General features: G+C 39.0%; 1 protein-coding gene across 1 annotated transcript in view; it reads right to left on the reverse strand.

Annotated features, from left to right (window-relative positions):
• Positions 1 to 427: 427 nt before the first annotated feature.
• atp13a3 (ATPase 13A3) overlaps positions 428 to 23,962 on the reverse strand; it is a 42,115-nt gene continuing 18,580 nt past the window's right edge. The window contains exons 5-34 of the mRNA XM_022194716.2: positions 23,486 to 23,719; positions 23,093 to 23,163; positions 22,729 to 22,812; positions 21,975 to 22,044; positions 20,419 to 20,553; positions 19,228 to 19,300; positions 18,318 to 18,449; positions 18,013 to 18,195; positions 17,343 to 17,500; positions 16,110 to 16,298; positions 15,838 to 15,899; positions 15,290 to 15,440; positions 14,501 to 14,620; positions 13,997 to 14,014; positions 13,327 to 13,480; positions 12,684 to 12,804; positions 12,290 to 12,414; positions 11,523 to 11,683; positions 10,772 to 10,900; positions 10,537 to 10,616; positions 10,253 to 10,295; positions 10,032 to 10,141; positions 9,518 to 9,614; positions 9,347 to 9,419; positions 9,032 to 9,209; positions 8,678 to 8,856; positions 8,491 to 8,579; positions 8,197 to 8,277; positions 7,319 to 7,411; positions 428 to 6,002 (exon numbers count right to left, since the gene is read on the reverse strand). Of these exons, the coding sequence (XP_022050408.1) occupies positions 5,805 to 6,002; positions 7,319 to 7,411; positions 8,197 to 8,277; positions 8,491 to 8,579; positions 8,678 to 8,856; positions 9,032 to 9,209; positions 9,347 to 9,419; positions 9,518 to 9,614; positions 10,032 to 10,141; positions 10,253 to 10,295; positions 10,537 to 10,616; positions 10,772 to 10,900; positions 11,523 to 11,683; positions 12,290 to 12,414; positions 12,684 to 12,804; positions 13,327 to 13,480; positions 13,997 to 14,014; positions 14,501 to 14,620; positions 15,290 to 15,440; positions 15,838 to 15,899; positions 16,110 to 16,298; positions 17,343 to 17,500; positions 18,013 to 18,195; positions 18,318 to 18,449; positions 19,228 to 19,300; positions 20,419 to 20,553; positions 21,975 to 22,044; positions 22,729 to 22,812; positions 23,093 to 23,163; positions 23,486 to 23,719 (3,591 nt within the window). The 3' untranslated portion in view covers positions 428 to 5,804. The remainder of the gene's footprint in view (positions 6,003 to 7,318; positions 7,412 to 8,196; positions 8,278 to 8,490; positions 8,580 to 8,677; positions 8,857 to 9,031; positions 9,210 to 9,346; positions 9,420 to 9,517; positions 9,615 to 10,031; positions 10,142 to 10,252; positions 10,296 to 10,536; positions 10,617 to 10,771; positions 10,901 to 11,522; positions 11,684 to 12,289; positions 12,415 to 12,683; positions 12,805 to 13,326; positions 13,481 to 13,996; positions 14,015 to 14,500; positions 14,621 to 15,289; positions 15,441 to 15,837; positions 15,900 to 16,109; positions 16,299 to 17,342; positions 17,501 to 18,012; positions 18,196 to 18,317; positions 18,450 to 19,227; positions 19,301 to 20,418; positions 20,554 to 21,974; positions 22,045 to 22,728; positions 22,813 to 23,092; positions 23,164 to 23,485; positions 23,720 to 23,962) is intronic.

Here is a 23,962-nt window from a genome sequence, read left to right on the forward strand (position 1 = left end):
AGACTTTTGGACCCCCACTGTATGTCTCAATAAAGGGGGACGGTTCTTCCAAAGTCCACATTTCTTGTTTTAATCTGTCAGAATGGGGCAACAATGCATGTTTCACGAGACTGTGTTGAATGATATATATTGTGCCTGAAATTCGAGAACACAACTTGTATAATCTTTGCTGCTCTCCCATTTTCCACAATCCTTTATGAGCTGCTCATGCATACATTTAAATAATCCCTGTCAGCTTATGAGGTATTTTATGAACACAGGTACTGCACTAATTTAAAGTGAGTAAACTCTCTATATATGCATTGGTGCTACATATTGGTTACTTAAGGCTTAACTAATTAACATATAATGACTTTATTGTAACTTTTGCAGCATTATTGTATCACATTCATGTCCAACACAAATTATTCACAGACACGCAGAAGGCTGCTTTGAGAACATTTATTGAAAAGAAAGAAATCAAGATGAATCTGAAATACAATCGTCAGGGAAAATGAAATTAAAATAAATAAAAAATAAATTATAAAGTACAAAAAATTTCAAAAAATGTACATCTCTGCCAATAAAAAAGAAGAAAAAAAAACATATAGCTCAGACAAGCCTCTTGCTGAGGTGAGGGCGCTGCAAAAAAATAAGCACACCAAATAAACTGTCCTGAAACAGTAGACATACAGACAGTCTGTAATAAATGGTTTTAGCAAGTGTATTTTTTATTCAGTTTGGGTTTCAATTTTTTTTTCCTCTCGTCATTACACATAGACACAGTCCCCTGAGGAAACAACATCCACGTGAGTCTCTGTTTACTCGGCAGATTCAATCTCAATGCCATTCGATGGTTCGTTTTAAATACATGATGCGAGTAAGAGGCCAATACCAACTGAACAGTCAGTATAAGATGTACCTGTGTAAGAGCATAGAGGTTTCAGCATATAATCCATTGCTTTGACACAGCTGTGTTACAATAAAAGGCAGAACTGTAGCGTAGAAGAGAAGCAGTAGTAGTATTTACACTTCTTAAATTAAATTTTATGTATCAAGGTGCAGTTAGGACACAGCTGAGACTGAATCTTTTTTGCTCCTAGCAGCAATATAATCATTTCTACAACAGATCGCTGATATCGAACAGCAATGCACATTCTGCTCGCCAATTACATTTTAATTTTACATGGATGCAAAAGAAGAGTTGAAGAAAAAGATCTCCAAATGAAGTAAAATACACACATTGGATGATCAGGAAAAAAAAAAAAGATTGTCAGATGATGCTTAAATTTTGAAAGCGCAAAGCGAAGGCGCCAAACATACTACAGTATATTCCCTTCTTGTGTCAGATTCTCAGATTGATACAAAGTTTTGAAGCAAAAGAGAAGAAAACCAAAAGCTGACAGACAGATCTACTTTAGAAACCTCAAGAGACAAACTGCAGAGACAAAACTTTCCATGTACGATGGTTACAGTTCAGCTTCATTCCACGTCTAAAATAGACATTTGCTGCATTTTGTTTACCCGAGACAAAGCAAATACTGATGCACGTGCCCCGATCACACTTTGAAATAACTGATTGAAACTGTGAAATAAATGCCCAGGATTGATGCCCACATAAGAAAGATTCAAGATAAAGCAACTCCATAACAAAAGTGAAAGTACAAATAAATCCAACAGACAGTACAAATCAAAAGTAGACGACTGATTGTAACACAGTACCAAAAAAGTGGAAAAAGACACACCAGCCCTTTGATAATTCAAAAAAACATACATTTTTATAACTAAATATTTTGACTTTTATGTTCACGCTAGAAATGTACATCTCATATATACAGATAAAATCCAACCTCTAATATTATTATCACCCCTTTAAGTCCACTTCTGCTGGGTCAAATCAATTGACAGCACTGACTACAGGCTAAAATTAAACTTTTCTCTTTTAATTCTCTCTACAACCAGCACAATTGCGATGAAAAGTCTTTGGAAATAAAATCAATAACTAGTATTGCATTGCATTAAATTTTGTTATACAACATTCAATCTTAGCCTCAGTAGGTATCTTGAGAAAAAAAAAATCCACTGAATAATTCAAAAGCTGAGAAACTGGTGTGATTTATGGAACCAGTGTTTAGGTACATCAGCAACACTTTAGAAATCCAACAGACATAAGTTCTGATGACATACTGGAAGAGAATCGTTCTGCAAACTGGAACAAGAATGTCAGTCTGAACCACATTTTGCAATTCTCATCTGTACACATCACCACCACATCTGCATCATAACTATACGTCCTCCTTTTCACGCTGACAGTTCACCCACAAAATAATAATAATAACAAACAATGCATCCATGGAAACTCTGGTTACATTTTTGCATTTTAACTCATCCTGAACAGTGTGAAGCTCAAATTTCCTATGAATATGAAATGTTATTACATATATCTTAACAGACCATGTATTTCAGCAACTTTAAAATCTTGTCCTTACTAATATGATACTGGCATTACAAGAAATGTGTTGTGATTTTGTTTCAATATTATGCATAATTAACGGACAAGATAAATGTGATGTCCAGTGACATACATGACAGAAAGGTCAGAAAATACAGCGCTGTTACCAGATGTCTGAGACATAATTTGCTTAGTTTTTGAAGGACAGCAACATTACATTTAGTTCGACATTCTTTTGACATGGCGTCACATAACCACTAATAAGGACTCTTAAAATACTGAAACTATACAATTCATGAAAGGTAGACTGCTATGCAAAGTATACCGTTATACTGACACTGGTAATCTGTTGCATGTGAGATGCAACACATCTTTGTTTTAAAGTGACACTTCACCATAAATCTCCCCTTTCAATCACTACCACAGAACACTTGAATGTGGCTGTAAAAAGTTAGCAGTTTCTCCATTTTCATGGCTGAAAACGCAAATAAGAAGTCGTCAGACTCCTACTCAGGAGTGTAAACTGCTTCTCTAAAGCTCTGCTCCATTTGCTCAGTATGCCATTATTGGAATCAGTTTCAACAGACTGAATTTCCACCATCAGGTTTCATTAAGGAGGAACTGCAAACTTTAGAGCTACTTTCAAAGTCTAGTGAGTCTAATGGGTGAGTGTCAAAGAACAGATTTCAGGGTGCATCACTTTAGAAAGTCAAAGGAAGAGCAGTGAACGTAAGATATAGCCCTTAACTCTCTATGCAGGTAGTCTATGTGTAATACATGGATACAGCTGTGTATCTGCATACAGTTTATGCAGGGTGTGCTGTTACATGGATGCTTTGAAATAGCCAAAGTAGCAGGCAGATGAGATGCACAATTTCTTGCCTTAATTTACTCTCTATCACGCTTATAATCAATCTTCCACAGGAAGAAATCTTCTTTAAAAAAGGAAATTGAAGTCGTACTTGTGACTTTCTGCAGCCAATCTCTAAGGAGTTTGAAGATGTAGGATGCTTTGATTCATATGGTCTCATGCATGTGGATAATTGTCCAAGATAACTGGCCAGACGCATGCGGTTTCTGGTGCAGATTTTTCTTGTAGTACAGTGATGGTAATGTAAATGCTGCTTATTTCTACAGTAATGTTGTATATTCGTAGTAATAGTTCTAGTATTGCAACCATCAAGTGGTCAGATCATGACAACAGGGAGCTGGCTTCATGCAAGTCTTTGTGTGTTTTCTGCTGACTGGACATGGCTCATAGATGCAAACACAAGGTTAAGAGACGGGAACAACTTCGCGATGAGTGTACAAAGCTCACTACATACTAGAAAATATATTCTGACAGATGGAAAGTAGAGACAAGTTTGCTGGTAAATTACTTTTACTACTAGTGGGGCAAAGCAGTATGGACTGAGGGGAGGTACCAGAGCGGTCATGTTGGTATTAGCATATGATGCTAGCACTTATCAAAACAGAGTAATTGTTAGCATGATAGTTTAGCATCAATGTCAAAGTACTATAAAGGCTGATAGGAATTCAGTCATGAATTTCAGTTTTTAGTGCCGTTCCTATTTAATAACATCAGCACTAAAACTCATTTGACTTGATCCTCTGGGGACATGGATGTCTGTCACAAATTTCATACTCCAAAGGATCCCAGACACAAATATGGCTAAAAAGCTGAGATGACATCTGTCTTTTTGATTTTGTAATTTTCTTTTTTATTTATATCTAATCATATCTTTGTTAAAAACCCTACAGTTAAACATATATACAATGGACGCCGTGCCACAAGTCCCAGCCTGCACCATCACATCTGTCTTCCTCACTGTTCTCTTAAAGTCATTTAATTGTTATTTTATACTCCAGGTCTTAACTGTTTATAAAAGCAAGGACCAAATTATGAGGAAAAAAACTACCTTACAGGTTATTTGGTTCTAATATGTTTTGATTTATGTGTTTTGTCATTAAGTCATGCAATTTTAAAAATCCACCTTCCTACACCTGGTTTGCCAACTTGTAACGTCAAAGTGTTTTTTTTTCTCCGACATTTCGCTAGATCAAATAAAAGTCGCCAAGTGGAGCAGGATAATTTTAAAACTGATTTTCAATCAATCTTCTTTATTTTCCAAATGTGTACTATGCCTTTAGATAGGTTTGGAGTGTGCAATTGTAAAAAAAAAAACAAAAAAAAAAACATTGACAGCAGCCATTTTATGACTCCAAGCTAAAAACTGACTGAATATTGGTCTCAAATGAGTTATGTCATTTAACTATTGGGGTTCATTGTGCCCTTTAGAGTCCCTTTTCTCTATATATACTCTCTGAAAAGAGGTTGCCAGGTGGTTAGGGTCCCACATGAAAATTATTCTACGTACATTAGCTGTGTGAGACCACTACACAGTAGCAATCAGACGCTGCACTACTCACATGAGCCATGACCCGTGCAAAGAAACACCGAGTGGAATTTTGTTGCTTCTTGCTGCTCTATGACTAAATCCATCTACACACTTTTAATCCATAAACAGAATGTCACAGCTCCAAGTGCTTTCTTCCATCACCTTTCTTTAACTCTTACACACTAGTTTCATGATCAGTCCATCTTTGTATGCTCCTTTTCAGATCCAGTCACATTGCACTTACCTGTATGACAACATACAACCCTTCTTCAAGCTACAATCACTTTGATCCTATATGTACTTCTCCATTGTCTGTGTTAGTACTCTCTGAAAGAAGTGCACAGGCTATTATGCTCTTCACTAAACAACAGAACCGTGGTTGCTAATGAAATCTAAAGACCTTGTTAATTATAAAAGTAACTACTTCCAGCATTCAACAACAACAACTTCTATCCGACAGAACAACTATATGGATATGGCTTTAAAGTGTAGTGGGACTTCCTGTCTCTTGCTCTCTAGTGAGGGGATGTTGAACCTGTATTGGCAGTCGATCTGAAAGGTTCAATGCACAAATCTGACCTGGCATATCAGCCCTCCTCCCAGTCTAAGCCAAATGCTGCTCAGCTTTGGTGACCAGACATTGCAACTGAGGATGGGATTTGAGCATGATGGCAATAATGTTTAAATGACATTTCATGACATGCAAATGAAACCTGAGAACGTGTGATGGGGTGAGCCTGACAGAGAAGAGTACTGAAATAACTAAACCTTACATTTTTTTGGTACTTGTGTGTAATCTAATGGTTTTTGCAGTAACGCTGCAATATTGCAGGACTCGATGTAAGGATAGTGAAGACAAGCAATCCGGTGACACTTCCATTTAAATAGGTTGAATGGGTATTTACTAAACACAGCTTGTATGCATGTCTCTATTATGACAGGTGGAGATTGGATAGTTGTAGGCTGTGGGGGTGCTAGGAGTTGATCATGATCTGATAGGTAGAGCCATTTTCTGGGCGTGGCTTGGCCTCAGTGGTGGTTGTTGGCTTTGGAGGCCAGTCGGGATCCACACTGAGCTCCTGGGCCAGATGCATGTAGCGAGCCTTTGGCATCATCTTGCGTGGACAGCAGAGCCGAGACAGACACTTGTACCCTCGCAAGTCAATGACTCCCTGAAAGCATCACGGCGCGAAAGATAAAGAGATTAATTACACCAAAATGTCACAAGGGGAAGAAAGGGAGAGACAACAGACTCCATGAAACGGTGCCATGCTTTGTTCCGATTTCCTAAACAACATTTACTGACCAATCAGACAGTCGCATGCTACGACAGCAATAACATGCAAAAAAATATAAAATTGAATAGGCACAACTGGATTTGCAATATGCATGCATAATTCTGTGCAACATTAAACTGCAAAAGTTTGCATGCATGCAAGTCATTCAAAACAAAATTCAGCATGATAATAGTTTAAAGGAGTTGGCATTACACAGCTTAAAGGCTGAGCCTACTCCTTAAAAACAAGCTCATGGAGTCAAAGATCAAACAAACCGAGGATTCCACAGCAGATCTTTACAAATAAAAAATTATGTAAATTAATAAAATTTGATTGATTAACCTTTCAATGACACAGACATTTAAGTTTGACCGCTTCAATTTTAAACACATTGTACTTGATGGGGAAACTAACAGCTAGCAGGGAAACTAACAGATAAGGGCAGGAAATAGAGCTCATTAGGGCCACAGACTGGAACTGGAGGCAAAGTAGATGAGGGAAGAAGAATGGGAAGCAATGGGAGATATCCTAGGCTTGGAAACGTTAAAATTTTAATATGTTACTATAATGTCTTCCAATGCAGTTGATAAATGTGATATACAGCATAGAAGCACATGTCGAAACTCGACACATACTTAAAGAAAATTCAGTCAAACTGCATTGACATGAACATCTCCACTTTAACAGTGTGCTTCACAAAGAGGAGGATGATGTTGCTTTTACTATCATCATTGCTGAAATCTAATGACTTCTTCTGCTATTTCTCATATCTTCTGCAGCTGGTTAGAAAAGAAGTTATGCTATAGTTCCAATATCCAACCTCATGGATCTACGACTGCTTCCTGTCTCATGTCAACGCTTTCCGACTCACAACTGTAATTTTCTTACGTTTTGAAACTAAAATGTAACTGTACAAATGCCCTTCTTTCAGCAGCAATCCAAAGCTTTATATTTGAAAACACACAGATTTTATTAAGAAAAATATTTGTCTTCGAGTTAGATTGTGACTGTTATCACATCCTGAACACGGAGGCATCGGGGGACACAGATCAGAAAGAGACTGGGGTCTGGCACATGCATGTTTTGGTTAGCGGTTACATTAGAAAGGTGTGCTCCGCAACATTAGAGAAAGAAGTGGGGACAGAAAGAGGAAACACCACACAAGAGGAAAAGGAAAAGGGCTAGAGAAGAAGGTGGCAGATTTTCCCAACCTGTGGTGTCGGGGCAGCAGGGGTGATGCCAAAGTTGCCTTGTTTGTCTCGGCTGAACACAAGCTTCCATAAGACGATGTCAAGGATGAAGGTCTATGGAATAGCGCAGTGGGCAGGGGAAAGAATTACAGAGAGGCTAATTTGATTGCACATAGCTCCTGCTGTTGTTGTAGAGAGGTGTTTAACTGATATCTAGAGCCACACTGTACCAGAGCTTTAAGAGATCACGTGACTTTTTCTTCCAGTAAGCTGTGTGTTAATCATTACATGTGAGGTTAAAATTGAATTAAATTAGTAAGGAGAGAGTGCATGGATGCTATAGTCTAAAAATAATGCAAACTGTGCTGAATTTTTTGATCATATGGAAAATCATTGTGGTTGCCTTTTTAAATTCACTTAAAAGATGAAAGGAAAAAGCATTATCTGGGGTGTATGCTAAGCAGTGCACGTATGCAAAGGCAAACATCTCAAAGGGAGACAAACATCGACACACTGGTCCACTGAGTCAGCAGGTCAGCAAAAGTCACACAAAGTTGTGCAGTTGTACAGACAAAAACTTACAAAGGATCTGTCTATTGAAAAAAAAAGACAAGACAAAATTATGCTACTTTGAAAAACTTCAGAACCCCTGCAAAGCCACACATTTCACCAAAAAATGTTTAAAACAATCACATACTTGAAGTATTAACTATTACAGATACTGTAGTTTGTCTCTTCAATGGCAAGATAGTTTCACTTTACAACATAATGTCTTCTAACGACGCAAGATTGATCCTGCTGTCCAACTAAATGAGACAAAGATGAGCACACTGCATGAAAAACAAAAGCGGAACATGAGAAAAACATCTACTGTTACCGTGTTATCGTGTGTGTCTTACCTCAACCACAACAGACACGGCCGCATTGACCACGATGATGAGGAGAAGTTTTAACCTCCAATCAAATGGGACACAAACAATCTGTACAGACAGAGAAACATCTATAACTCTGCTGACAAGAGAAACCGTTAAAGTGATTATTATCAACAGTTTTGAGGCTTGGTGTGTCTGCAGCACTTCAGTCAGTTAAATCTTTATGACATTACAGACTAAGCCTTTATATAATGATAAAATATTAAGAGAATAAAGGTCACACTGGAGCAGAGTGACGCCGTATATTTCATGTCTTCCTACCTCTAGAAACTCGTCAATGCTGTCGATAGGGTGGAACATGATGAACAGCAGGAAAACATACAAACTCACGGCCGACACCACAAAAGGCCCTGTGGAAAGGACGCACAAGCACAAAATTACAGTGTAGAAAAGTAACTGCAACCAGTTTTAGGACGCTTTTATTGCTGTTTAGAAGCGAGTTTCTTACAGTTTTTGTAGCTTGGCTGCCTGAAAGGTTTGCCTTTGGAGAAAACGATGGCAACAATGAGGTACTGGAAGCAGGAGACGTAGAAGAGGCTGGTGTTCTCAAAGTTTTGGATGTTGTGGTCGTCTATCTCTGTGTCGTTGTGGTCGGACATGTTAATGTGTGATGTGAGGTTGCAGACACTGAGGAGGGACAGAGGAATATTTTCACATTGTTGCCAACATACAAAATATTACCGTGCTTGATACTTGTTTAAATGCACTATGAGACTATTCTCTGATCAAATCCCGCCAACAGTGGTGGCATGAGGCTTTTCTGTTTGGGAGCTGCATGTTTGATAAAATAGTAGCTGCTCACTCTGTAAGTGGCATCCAGACCGTGTACCAGGGCTGGTGTCGGACCCAAAGGAATGTAATGGTCTGGAAGCCCAGGCAGATGAGGATCTGGGTCAGCACAGAGAACAGCAGAGGCCCTGAGATCAGACCTGATGGAGGGCGGCGCGACACCAGTTCTTTCCAGGCTGGATTCAGACTCACTGAAGAGGAGCAGAATACATGATGAAGATGAGCAGAAAAGGAACATTTCAGGTGATGAGAAACAGCTTAACATCATCAAGACTAAAAGTTTGGGGGGGGGGGGGGGGGGGACGACTCAAGGTTTTTTTGGACTTACTGGTGAAGACAATAAGGAGGATGATAGCAATGTCGATGAAGAGGAACTGGAAGTCTCCAAGGTTACTTAGGATCTAATTAAACAAAGATAAAAGAGAGTACTGATCAGATAAATTCATGGAATCTCATTGATTTCACAGTTACTGTTGACCGTTGAGGCAGTATTACGTACAGAGTAGAGGAGGGTGACGCTGATGTACTGGATGATGCTGTACAGGGCCATAAACTTAAACACACAGAAGGAGGTGATAAGAGCAGCACGTCCCTCCCTGGAACAGCAAGAAAAAACGGTGTCATTTCTCTATCCAACACAGAACCGGAAAAGTTACAGTTTCCTCCCAGAGGTGTGAGTAATTGTTTATTTGTGTATATAAACTATATGGTATAGTATTGTCACATACACCATCAGCATTATAAGAAGCCTAAAGTGACATGGACAAAACCAGACTAAACACTGAAATTTTTCCAACCATGACAACACAGCCGACATCCTAAAGGACCATAAATACATATTATTACAAAATACAGTCTCTGCTAAATAAGTCCATTTGCCAAACTGTCATACAAACAGTCGATGTTTCTGATATCACTGCAGCTAGTTTTGATTCTCAACTTGACAACTCACACCTTTTCAATTATACACATATTTACAGAACAGAATGTAAATAAAAGAAGGAAAAGACAACCTGATGAGACTGGGAACACAGGAGATGTTGGGGGTTCTTGAGGTGAAAGGAGAGGCTACTGAGGCTTCGAGCTCGGACAGAGAGATCCCACCATGAGCCCTCTTCAGAGCCTGGGTGAAGGAAGACAGAAATAAAGCTTATATACACTTTGCAACTAATATATGGCCATTACTACCAGTTAGTGTCATAGCAGAAAATGCTTTAATGGCTGCTGTACGTACCCCGCAGTCATTGGCTCCATCTCCGCACATTCCCACAAAGTAGCTGCAAACAAAAAATAAAGACTCACAGCTTAATGTCATCTCTTTGAGTGTTTACACCAAAAAAAATCATTTTATCTTTTTGTCAATTCAACTTTTTTCAGGTTTTGACAGAAATGTGCTTCTACCACTCCAGATTACATAACTCTCAAGCAGCAAACACTGGGGATATAATAATAAATATTAAAAGACTGATCAACAATAATTTTTCAAAGCTGCATCATGTGGATGACTTAAATACTCACTCTACTCCTTGCAGTGCCTCAATGAGCTGGGTTTTCTGGTCAGGAGCCATTCTGGCAAACACTGTCCCATGCAACACCAACTGCAAAGCAAAAACACAATAAAAACAGCCGAAATGTTGCATATCATGAGAACAAAAAAAACATTCCTCTGAAGAGTAGGACTAAGTTTTACATTTATTTTCTCCAGTTGGACAAAATATTTAGTCTTTTTTTAATTATTTAGGAGACGTCGTACCTTCTGAAGCATGTCAGGGAAATGCTCGGCGATTACAGCAAATGATTTTCCGTTCATGGCGAAATGGTACAGTTCTTGTGTTTTGGGCTCATCTACGTGACATACATCCTCCAGGCTTATGTTCACTTCCTGTTAAAAGTAATTCAAATGCAGTATAGACTTAACACATTATAACAAAAGAATATAAGAATCAATATTTTACTAGAGAGTCGAACAAACTTTTTAAACTACCGTATGTTAACAATAAAGGATTACATGGCTGGCATTCATCATATTCAGCGGCTATGCTGGACTGCATTATCTACATAAATCTATTTTGGTGTCGAAACGTTTGTCTTTATACACTGAGAAAAGCGTAAACTACTGCTTTAACTAGTAAATCATGACAGATATCACTCAGTGAAAGTGAAACGCTGGTACAGATGTCACAGATGGAGGACACCCTTTAAAAAAAAGACACACAGTGTTTCACACAAAAGATACCTTACAGTTTATATATCACCAAAGTGTTCAAGTTTGTTTGGTTCTTACATTATTAATACAAGGAAAGGACATGAAAAAGAACATTTCAGTGTCTGTATGAACATTTCTTCTACACATGGGGTTAAAATCATCTTTCCACATTGTAAAGGCATCTATGTCTGCCTTACTGTGTCTCTGAGTTTGTGGGACATCACCTGTTGCTTCTTCTCTACGAGCGACATCTGAACTACGTGTTATATTTGAGTTAGTATTAGCTCCATCACTTCACCTCAAGGCGAGACGTCTTGGTAGGTTTGTCAGCGTATCTCCAGGTGATCTTGGCTGCTTGTCCATCATGGGGAGGGATGGCATCAGCTATTATGACCGTGTCCTTGGGAGGGATCATTCCACAGTCCCGGGCCACAGAGATAGCGGTCAGCATGTTGTCACCTGCAAAATGGACAGAGATCCACAGAACCTCAAAGTCATATCAAAGTTAGCTGTTTTTCCTGCAAGCTTTTCTGATTATGCTTTTAGATCTACCGTCAAACAAAACACTCAAATTTCTGACCTCAAAGGCACCCAGGAGGGTCAACTGAACTAAAAATCTATTAAATAAATAATCACTTAGCCAGGAAAAGTGCCTGCCTGTGACTGAGAGTAGATGGTGACTTAAAACAGAAGCTCAGTTACATTCCAAAGTGATGTTATCGATCGAGTTGGAGAGGAAGCCTGAGTTTGAAATAGCATCAAGTATGAGCAGCTGATTAATCAGTAATAATTTCAACTTTTATGTGACATGTTGCATGACAAACTGACCTTTTCTTTTAAGGCAAACTGACCTCCAACCTCAACTAAAATCATTTTATTGTTGCAGGCACATTGAGTAGAAAACAGAATCTATTCCAGGGTTGGTGTTTGTGTGCTGACACTTCAAGATGGTTAACCAGCTACAAAGATAAACACTGAGTGTACATGCACAGTAAGTTATTTGCACAACTGTCAGTCTTTTCTCATTATTGACTGTACTGCTGCAAAATACCGGTTTGTTCTCACCAGTAACCATGACAGTACGGATGTTGGCTCGATGAAGATCCTGCAGCACTCCCGGGGTTTCTGGCTTCAGTTTGTTCTGCATGATGATAAGACCAAGGAACTCCATGTTTGCCTCGATGTGATCCCTAGTTCAAACACAAATACACACACATTTGCACGCCTGTATCAATGTGCCTAAAACAGAAATACGATTCACAGTAAATCCCTTTACTTTTGAGTAATTCTTTACTGACTCCCTTCCCCTAATTTAGATAATTACTAAAGGAATGCAGACATGACTTTTTAATGTGAGCAGTGTGATGTAGCAGGCTAAAAAGCTGCAGTAGTCTTCAGCTTAAAGTTCTCAGGATATGTTTGCAATTAAGTTCAAAAACAACAAAAGACAGCACACTACCTGTTGATATTCTGGACCTTGTGCCAGGTGAGTTTGGATTCAAGTCGGCGATGAGCAAGAGCAATGACTCTGAAGCCCTGCTTGGTGTAGCCCTCCAAAACCTCTGCAAAGTTTTCTGGCACTGAAAGTTAAAGAAAAAGTACAGTTAGACAGGCGGAAAGTAAAGAACAGATAAGAAACTGCTGTGGATTTTAAACTCCGGTCAGATTTCTCCTCAACACGTTTGGTATAGCACAAAAACAAACCATTAATTCTTGAGGTGACTTTACCCAAGTATTTAATATAAACTGTGAAAAATGGTTTAAAAATGTGGGGAGATTTGTGTTCTTAGCAGTGACCTACTTGGAGAGTTAGTGTTGGCCGTGCTCCTCAGCTGAGCCAAAAAATAAAATGCTTTATGAGACTTAGTGTCATTGTTCACATCACAAGGTACCTGACCCATTGTTCAAATTCCAATCAATAGTTTTTGAGACCCTGAGCTTTACTGTAGACAAAGAGGAACAAAAAACAGAATCTAACTGGATTTGGATTTGACACTGTAATGTGCCACATTTCCCAGGACAACAGGAAGAAACAAGACCTTTTTAAAATGTTTTACAGTTGCAATGGTTACCATAGCAGCTACAGTTTCTGGGTACCTCACCTGTCTCTTTCTTGCAGAGACTAGCCACCACCTCTGGAGCTCCCTTCATGTAGGCATCCATACGTTTCTCCCCCAGTAAACGAGCTACCACACTCATCCTCTGAAGCGCAGAGGAGAAAGGAAACTGGCGCACAATACCTATCTCATACGCTGACTACACACACACACACACACACACACACACACACACACACACACACACACACACACACACACACACACACACACACACACACACACACACACACACACACACACACACACACACACACACACACACACACACACACACACACACACACACACACAAAACAGCAGCTTTTAGCATTGTTTTCAAAGAGAACAAAATGACAAAATAACCATCTGCTCAAACAGAAAAGAAGATAATACAAATAAAAGAGCAAGTATTAAATAATCAAAAGGTTTTGCTGAAAAAGTTATAAATGCTACAGAGATTAGAGCCTATTTCATACATAGTAAACAAACAAAAAAACATGCTTCATTTTACAACTTTAAGCTACCTTTATATTTGACTAGTCACTATGAAAATTAAATGAACACTATGGAAACAACTGAAGGCGCTTCATTCTAAAGTTTACAGTTCTTTAAATGGGGATTGTGAATGAAGTAATTTAATTACTATATTTTGAAAAAGAAGCAGGTTACTTACCGAGAGCTCATAGAGTTCCTATAATAAAAGAGAAAAAAAAAACAAAATGTCAAAACAAAAAACACAGCTGTAAAGACTAAAAATAAGTTGCTGTTGTGCTATTGTGGTATATTGACGCTATTTAGATGCACAAGGACATCTGGTTTAGATTTCTGGACTGCGGGTCGAGCGATTATCGTGGTCAGTTATTGGAGCCGATATTCAGTATTTCCCAGTACAATCTACACTTAAATGTTAAATGTCAATGTTTTCTTTTAGTTACACTTATGTGAAATATAATGAATAAAGGTATTTCGACAACATTTTGTGTGTAAGATTTTTTTTTTTTTAATGCAAGTCATTTCCACATATCAGTCTCCTTGATGATTAATAATCACTACTGGTCCTGAAAAAAACTGCATCCTTTGCACCCTATGCTGGATAGATATATTCATAAAATTTTTAAGCTTTTTCCAGACAGAAGGCCTCTGGTTTCCTGTTGAACAACTGCGTTGCTGTACATACCACGTCCTGTTCTGGTGATACAGCAGGCTGTGGGGGCAACAACTGCTTTGGGGGTCGAACTACAGTAGGCATGATACGATTGTGTAGAGATGTTTCCTCCTCCGTGGCCTCCTCCAGGATCTGGGCAAACAAAAATAAATTAAAGAACAAAAAAAATGCAAAAGGGATCAGACAATAGTAAAGCCTTTTTTAGACATAGAATATGCAACTTTATTGTTTTTTTAAGTCATTAATACCAAGATTGTCCTGGAGAGGAAAAGTAATATTTGACATCTAACACTCAAGTCCAGACAGTCCAGGAAGTTGTGTATAATGTATAACCCTCACTGTCTGTTAACAGTCTTGTCTCTTCTACGGTCCTGTTAAACCACTGGGTTATCTTTTTCTTGGTGTGGATGGAGAGCACCTCTCTTATCTCAGGATCTCCATCAATGTTAGCGAATTTATGCAGCCTTCAGATCCATGCTGCGAGTGATACAGTAACCATGGTACCCACTCTTATTAATTAAGACTTTTATGTGACTGAAAGGTATTCAGTCTGCCTATTAAAAGAAAGGGTGCATGTAAAAAAGACGTTTAGGAGATAGGGTAGGAGGACACGCTAATATTTAGCCTGCTATCTTCTGATTCCCTATCTCTGTTAGACACACACAGAGGGACCCGAAATACAAAATGGATTCCAAGTTGTTGTTTGTCTACCGATGACAACTTTTAAAGGTGACCTGAGGAATCAATTTGTCACCGTGCTGCCCTCATGTGAAGCTTATGGTTAGACACAGAGCGACTCACCCAGCCTGTAGCCTCAAACATTTTGAGGTCTAGCGGGTCTCCAGACAGCTGGCCTTCTATTTTGGTAAGAGAGTGGCAGGTGGCCATGCAAGCCACAAACTGGGACTTGACAAGATTCTCCTTGTAGGCATTTTCCTCTGACAGGTGGAAACTGGAGAGACAGGAGAAGGAAATGGTGGACAAAGAAAGTGAAGTTTTTACTCTCATAAAAAAGATTATGAAGTGCAATGAAGAAAAACTGACAGTGTGGATTTTATGCTGTGAAACATGCCATCTCAAGATGAAAATACCACTAATTCATGCTGCAGAATCACCCCAACTGCTCAGAAAAACGTCAGCATTTCCAGGGATTTAAAACTTATTTTCAGCAAAATATACTTCACTTCATTCCACATCCTTTCCCCAAGGTAATCAGTAAAAGAACATCAGCTGACCAAGGGCAAAAATAAAACATTGACTTCACATTTCTAAAGCTTCATTGGGAAGCAGCCAAAACGTATCATAACTGGCAGTTTCACATTTTCAAATTTAAGTTCAGAATAACTTACCTGCCGTTCTCAACCCTCTGGACCCCCCACAGATCTAATCCATCTTCAGTCAGAGTTCCAGTCTGGAAGAGAAGACAAGAAATACGATCAAATTAAACTTAATCAATTCAAGTTGATCTTTGTGTGTAATTATCCATTTCTTCATATAACTTGGTACCAAACTAAACATCCACATGAGTTGAGTTGCTCAGTTTCTCAGTGTTCTACTTCAACCACTGTTCATGTCACTGTGCTTTATGTTTCTCCTAAATTAAAATAAGTAAGAAACTCACTTTGTCGAAGCAGACCAGATTGATCTGCCCACAGATATTGATCCTCTGTGGGCTGATGCAGAAAATGCCGATGCGTTTTAGGCGTCGCTGGGCATACACAATGCCAGCTGTCATGGCGGCTGGCAGTGCAGGTGGCACAGTGATGGTGACGATGTCCAGAGACTCGATGATGATGGTTTTAGCTGGCACCTGCCAGGAAGAGGAAAAATAGATCAGACTTTTGCATGTTTGATAATCTTTTTGTCTTTAGTTGTCACATAGCAATATATAAATGTGCATTTTGACAACCAGCATGGGTTCATGGTTCACCCCATTTCAACAAAAAATCCAAAGTACTGATTCAATCTGAGTGATTTGTCTGTTGCTAATCCTACAGTCAAAGACAGCGGTGACTGACTCTCAGAAAGAAAAGCTTTTCCACATTTAACCGGTTTCTGTTTTAAATGGTATTGAATTAACAATGGATATATGACTGTAAAAATCTAATTTTCCTTACACTTTTTGAATCATATTTCCCCTCAGGGATTAATAAAGTATTTATGTTTCTATATTTCTATTCTTAAGTCAAAATCTTCCCTCATGGATGCAACGGTAGCAGCTAAGATGTGCCTGTACTCGCCCAGGGTGACATAACAAGAGCCCTGCAAAGTCTCTCAAGCCAACACCATGCTGGAAATATTCTGTGGAGTTGGCAGACCAAACCAGGGCCAAAACAACGACCATGGAGCATGGCTTGTCAGATGGTGGGAACGACGACTCCAGTGATATGCTGTGAAATCCTGTGCTAACATGCTAGCAAAAAGAACATCATGAGCTGATCAAGGCTCTGTTACTGTGAATGACTCCGCCATGTAGTGGGCAAAAATCTCTTAATTCTCTTAAGCCTCTGCCACAGTGAGCCGGTCAGTGGTCAACAGATTAGGCTGTTTCACTGACCAGCATTCAGGTCTGATTGTTAACAGGTACGAGTAAGAAACAGGGCACTACTTAAATAGTTGTTGCTTAAAATATAAAACAAAAAAAACCCCACATAACTAACAAACAATTACATTTTTAAAATCAGCTGTCTATTAATAATGTATATTATAAAAATGATGTATTCTTTATGATTCCACAACAACAGAGAAACAGAGGCAGCAAATGCTATCATTGTCTCATGTCTCTCATTTTCATTCTCTCACAGAAACCCTCAAACAGATTTGTTTAATCTGCCCCTGTTACCTCCTACATTACCTTGTTCATGATACTGAGGACAATAGAGTATACGAAGCCGATTCCAGCCACAGCCACCAAACACAACAGGAAGAGGTAGGCATCACGGTACAGCTTGAAGTCGGTGGGTTTGGGATAAAGGATGGAGCGCACCAGCTGGCCTTTGGCTGTGCTGAAACCTGGATAAAGAAGTCTCAGGTTAAAGGTCTTAACAAAATTATGTTATGCTTTCCTTTCATCCTATCCGTTGAGATACTGCTTTGGTGACGAGTCTTATAAAGAAAGCTCACATGATATGTGACTAACACATATTTAGCAAATCATATAAAGCACTGGCTGCCTGAGTGAAAATAAGATCATTTTTCTCTGAAATTCCCCATGCTATTTTAACAGGGAATTTAAGAGCCAGAAGGTTGTTTCTGACCGTTGTTGGTCTGTTACTGTTTGAAAAAGTCAACTTCAGTCAGCTTCACTGAGCTCATGTTAGGGATATAGCATCTTGAGCAAAACACTGAAGTTACTGTAGGATGCAAGATTACACAAGAGGTGGTACCAGCTCAGAAGAACATATATTTATCAACTATAAATGCCTCACTATTACAATTAAACTCCCTAAAAAAGAGTTTCAGACTTTAAAAACAAATTTGCACTATAATATTAAAGCTCCTAAAATCTTGGCATCCAGACCGACCTGTGCGGACAACCACAGCCTTGACCAGTTCGCCTGTGTAGAAGCGGGTTTGGATCACATTGGTGCCACAGAAGAGTGTATGTCTCTTGTGCTCCTCTGTGTTGTAGGCACTAACAGCCTCCTCCCCCCTCTCCCCTGGGCCTGGGTTTGGGAGGTTGGTCTTTGTCACTGGAACACTCTCACCTGATGAAAGGTAGATTTAAATTACAAAAGGTTGCACAAAATATACAGGAAAACCAGTCTGCTGTTTGGAAATTACATAGTAAAACGTTTCAACATTTGAGTTCACAAAGTTGTCGTCTAACCTGTGAGCATGCTTTCATTCACTATGCAGGTGCCACTGACCAGCACGGCGTCACACGGCATGATGGTCCCGTTGCTGGGGATGACTATCACATCGCCAGGCACCAGGTCAGTAGACAAAATCTCTTCGATATCTGTAAGGAAGGCGAGGGCATCAGTAGCGGAATGAGACAAATGTGTGCTTTAAATACAAGCAGGCGATGAGCATCACGGGGGATAAAACACTAGATAACAAATAAGTGTAAAGAAAGGTGAAAAGTGTGTTTGCCAACAATAGCAGATGGTGGACAGGGAGGGGCATGAGGAATTATTTTGTGTACATCAGAGTCTTGTTCAGCACATCTTTCATTACTCACACCTCTAGAGGTAGCAGGAAAAAACGCTGAGGCATCACAACAGTGGCCAGGGCGATAAATGGACACATAAACAAAAATGAAAGCTATGTATGAGCCTCTACAGCAAAGGCTGATTCTAAACACGAGCTTAGTGTTCTCCTTTGGACAACTCATGAAGCGATTTTCTTTTGCTACAGGTGATAAGACACCTGATGATATTGTCAGTGGCTCTGCATCAGATATGGTTTTGAAAGGTGTTCAGACATACAACAGCATGGGCAAAACCATAAAAAACTGCTTTGAATAAACGCATATGCTACACCCACTGTCTCTGCAGTGTCTCCCTGTAGCAGCCATCTGGAGGACAGCCATGGTGACTGTGTAATTGAGTCTGGCCCAGCGTAGAAGCGGAAAAATGTCTACTCTCAGGTTTGGTTTGGAAAGCATTTTCTCGAAAAGTAATAAAGTGAACAGAGCTACACATGCTGTGCTACTATTTAAATGACTCTACAAAAGAAATCTGCAAAAAAAAAAAAAAAAAGAAGAAAGGAGACAAGAACAAAAAAGTCTGACAAACCATTATTGGCTCGGCATACAGACACACGGACAATACTGTGAGCTGCCACCATGTCGTGAAGCATGACGTATTGCTGGAGAAAGAGAAGAAAGAAAACAGGAGTTGAAAACTTCTACAGCTTCTTTATTCCCACCAACACCTGTGTGACTGCAGGAGTGTTTTCGTTTGAATTTGTGAGCTATGGGTCCAGGGGCAGCAGACCGTGTGCAGATGAGCCTTTATGTTGGCCTGAAATCCCTGGATTAGACATGATGGGGGCAGTGAGCGGGTCTGTCATAGCACTGGAGTAGTTCAGTTACTGTGACGCATGCAGTGACGGGGAAAACTTCAAAGATTCTTTAAATATGCATTCCTGTGATTCTCTGTGGTACTTTTTGTAGGGCTCCATATATCTGAGTCCCACTTCAGGGGAAACCAACCTGAGATTAAAAAAAAAAAACTTAGAGGGCATCCAGTGGTCAAATGGTGAAGGTGTATACCACATAACCCATATACTTTCCCCTTTACTCTTTTTTCCTGTCGCGCTACACTGTAAACTGTAAATCAAAAGCCAAGCGTCACAAATAACCTTTAAAACAAAAATGAACAGCATCGATAATAAGATAGAAGACGCATTAATGGTAAGATAACACCATTTAGATGCTTTCTCATTCAGGTCTTTACTGACATTTAGTAATTACAGTGTCTTGCATAGAAAGCTTGTATTTTGATCTGTTGTTGTGTCTCAGGGAAAGATCTGATCATGAAACCTTCCTAAATTTATTTTGGAGTAATCAAGCCATCCATTATCCCTAAAACATCATGATATCAGCGCATGGACGAACCATCCTGAACATGCTTTGGCCCTATCGTTAGCGCTGTTAAAAAACAGGAAAAAGCAAAGTAAGCTGTCATGTGAATTTGAGAAGACACAGTACAAAAACTAGGGATGGATGATACAGCAGTGGCTAATATATTATTAGTGCTGCAACACATTTTACAATTAATGTATTCACAAAAATCATATGTTAGCATTTCTATTACTCCATATTGGTACACTTCCACCAAAAATGTGTTTCAGAAAATTTTCAATTATAGCTACATTAAAAAAAAAATGAACATGTTGCAACACTTGGATCACATTTTAGTTACATCTGCTTTTGATAAAAGGCAACAGTCTCACAAAGAAGCTAAACGTGTTGCAGACCTCACCTTTTTGATGGTGTACAGAGAGGTAGCTATGGATATGACCGACATGAAAACAATGGCCACAGCATAGTAGTAATACTCATCGGCACTCCACAGGATCACACTGAAGAGCTGGAAGATGTAGAAAGGGTTGAGGACCTGCAGGAGGAGACAGAGAGAGGCATTAGTGTGGCAAATGCAGAGGTGAACCGAAAAACAGAGACGTCTGCTGGAGATGAAATCTAGATGGTAAAGGAAAATTCTGCTGTATATGAATGTTGTCATGTGTGCATAAACTATTTTACAAGATGTGTGATCATTAATCATTTATACAACTTCAGATATACTGGTGGCGCATATTTGCACACTGAAGCAGTGTTTACGGTGACGAAAATCAGAAACCACAAGAAAACTTGGTTCAACACACGTCTGCCAAGTAATGTTACCCAAGCTGTGACCCACATTACTGTGTTTGTCTGCAAGACCCATTAGTGTAGTATTAAGACCAATTAAGTACTTCTCTTGTAGAAGTATATTAAGTAAATAATCCAAATAGTTTTCTTTGACAAGTGTTCACAAAACTGGAAACGTTTCTGTATTTACTAGCAGAGAAGGAGTTTAAGTTAGATCAAAATGAATTTGCAACAGAAACCTGGCTAAAGGAACGATAACGAGAGCGAAGAAGTCGCTGTAGGAGATGTACAGCAAACATAAATTTCCCAAAACAGAGGAGGAGCTGTTTACATTACTAAAACAGATCCTGAGGCAGTCCTAGAGGAGACATGTATCGGTTTGTTGTTTTAGGTTTCGCAACTGAAACAATGACTCTACTTTTAAGTATGAAAATGTTCTCATGTCAATGAGATTCTCTGCTAGCAAACTTTAAAGTAGAGCTACAACAAAAAAAGTTTTTACTATCAATTAATTTGATCATTATTTTCTCAATAAATCAACTGCTCATTAGACATACAACATGTCCCCATAATCATTTTTGAAATAATCCAAATTAAAATATATATATTTCGTCTGATCAACAATTCAATATCCAAAGAAATGCAGTCATCATGGGAGGACTAAAAAAGAAAAATTATCTAGAACAAGTGCATGTTTAGAATTTGACTTCAAATTGCAGCAATAATGAACCAAACATTTCAACTCTTCTAAGAAATATATCATGAAACACGCAAAAGTAGCAACCAATTCCTTACAAACTGACCAAAGCTGGCACCTAAACTGACTTGAAGATATCAATCACTCTTGTAAAAAAAAAAAAATAAATCCAAAGACACAAAATATAATGTTTTTATCCTTAATGTAAAAATCAATATTTCTTTCAAAGCTAGTAGAAATTAGCAGCTCATAATTAGAGATTTACATTCTGACAGCTTTGTTGTCTATAAATTCTGTGTGCTGTACACCAAATCGCATTATTAATATTTGACATGAGAGTGTACTAATTGTGGCAATATTGATGCAAATACAATGAGATGAGCACACAAGTTGACAGTCTTTCATTCAAGGAAAACTGAAACTCTAAGTTAAGGAAAACACTGCATATATTAGTGCAAAGTGGGTTCTACCTCTTTGATAAGCAGCTTGAAAACAGAAGGCACTTTCACTGCAATTTCATTCACTCCGAAGAACAGTCTCCTGACAAGAGGTGAGAGAGACATTGTGTTTAGTGTCGTGTACCAGACTGTCACACTTAGACACACTCAGTCATACTAACGCACACACGGTAAATAGCAGTCACACAACATTATAACTGAATGGACATGTAGGTTTCCATTTTGACCCAAATTGCCAAATGATTAGTTTTCCCACTTTAGTTGAAGGGCTTTTGATCAGCAAAGTATAAATAAAGTATGAACTGTATTGTAAAGTTATTATTTGTGTAGTGTTCTGCCTTAATTAGCAGTGGAGATGGATACTAAATATGAAAAAGGAGAGCAAACATTGCAGGGAAAAAGAATGATTGTAATTTTTTATTCTATAAAGCTCAGAGTCTTAAAAAGCAGCATTACTCTATTTGACAAATTTGTTATTTTTTTCTTGTTATTGATTTTTGCTGAAAATACACCAGCATTTTAATGCTTTAACTGTAATAATAAGAATTTTACAATTTGCTGTCTATCAAACCTTGACCCCAAAAGTGAGGTGCATACTAAACCATAAATGTTGTGCACAGCTACACCCTTCATAAGCAAGGGAATTATAATTTGCAGCTACTGTGCAAACAACTTAAACAACAGAAGAAGGTTTCCAACAGGCTGGATTCCTTTCTCCTTCAATGGCTTGTACACTTGTGTGATGTATCCACTAAAGAGATGTCACCTGTACTCCTGCTGGTTCCTGGTCAGGCCTGCGCCGTGCTCCGAGTGGAGAGAGGAGCAGCTGATCTGCAGATCCTCCAGGCCGCTATAAAGATAATATAGGTTAAAGGAGGAGGGCACAAAATGGACACTTTTAATTACGCGTAACAAAACTAGTGATGTTAGTCTACTGTTTAGCTTGTTTTGTTCATTTTATTGAATGGCTCTTTATAAGTTAAACTGCATTAATAGATTTAGCTATCAATGTTGCTGTGTGTTGTCCTTAGCCAAAAACACATACTGAGGAGTTTTGTGCACCAAAAACAGTTCGCAAACTTGTTAAAAAAACTCATAAAATTTATAAAATGTATTTAGAGAATGCTTACGTTAAAACCTCAAAGTTCTGCACCTCATCGTTCCAGTAATACTTTGTGCTATGGAAAGTAAAATAGCGAATCTGCGGAGAACAGAAGAGAAGATGGACAAAAGTGAGACACAAAGTTGTCTTAAATACTGTTTGACAGATTTACTGTATTCTTGTACATACACTTGAAATCACAAACAAAACAAACAGCAGAAGCAGTCTGATAAAGTCCAAGACACAAAAATCCAACTGCATTTACTTTAAATTGAGCATCTGACTATGTATTGTAAATATGGAGTATGAATGCACATGATTAAAACATGGCAACCTTTCTATCAGCTGATAGGTGGTCTGTCATTGGTGCGTTCATGAATACAATATCGTGTACAGGATCTTATGGAGGCGTTGCTCCTACCTGTGTGGGCTGGTAGTCGGCAAATCTACTGATGAGCTCCTGAGCGGGGCTGCCATCGGAGGGGTGAGGAGTGTGTCCGTTGGCCAGAGGAGGGGAGGCAGGGGAGGAGAAGGGGCAGGAGGGAGGGGAAGGGGAGGAGGGGGAGGTGGTCTGGGTCTCCAGGCTGTGGAAGGGGTTGCTCCCCGGGGCCAGCATCACTCGCACCCTGGCCAGGAACCAGCGCCGGAACTCATCCTGGTCAACAACACGTGAGAACAAAGTTAATCTACAGAACTTTTAAGAACCTTCATTCAGTAAGGACACAACCCTCCTCATAACTAATAAAGTTTCATGCTTGAGGGGAATTTCACATCAGCTGCTTGTTATACATCTTTCTGAATGTTCCAGTGTGTGTTTTACCATTGGAAAGAGGTGTAAAGAGACAGTCAGTCTGCTGTGTTTTTAATGATGGGAAAAAGTTTGAATTTTGCATGTTGC

Source organism: Acanthochromis polyacanthus, chromosome 4 (assembly GCF_021347895.1).
Source record: "Acanthochromis polyacanthus isolate Apoly-LR-REF ecotype Palm Island chromosome 4, KAUST_Apoly_ChrSc, whole genome shotgun sequence".
Classification (NCBI taxonomy): Eukaryota; Metazoa; Chordata; class Actinopteri; family Pomacentridae; genus Acanthochromis; species Acanthochromis polyacanthus.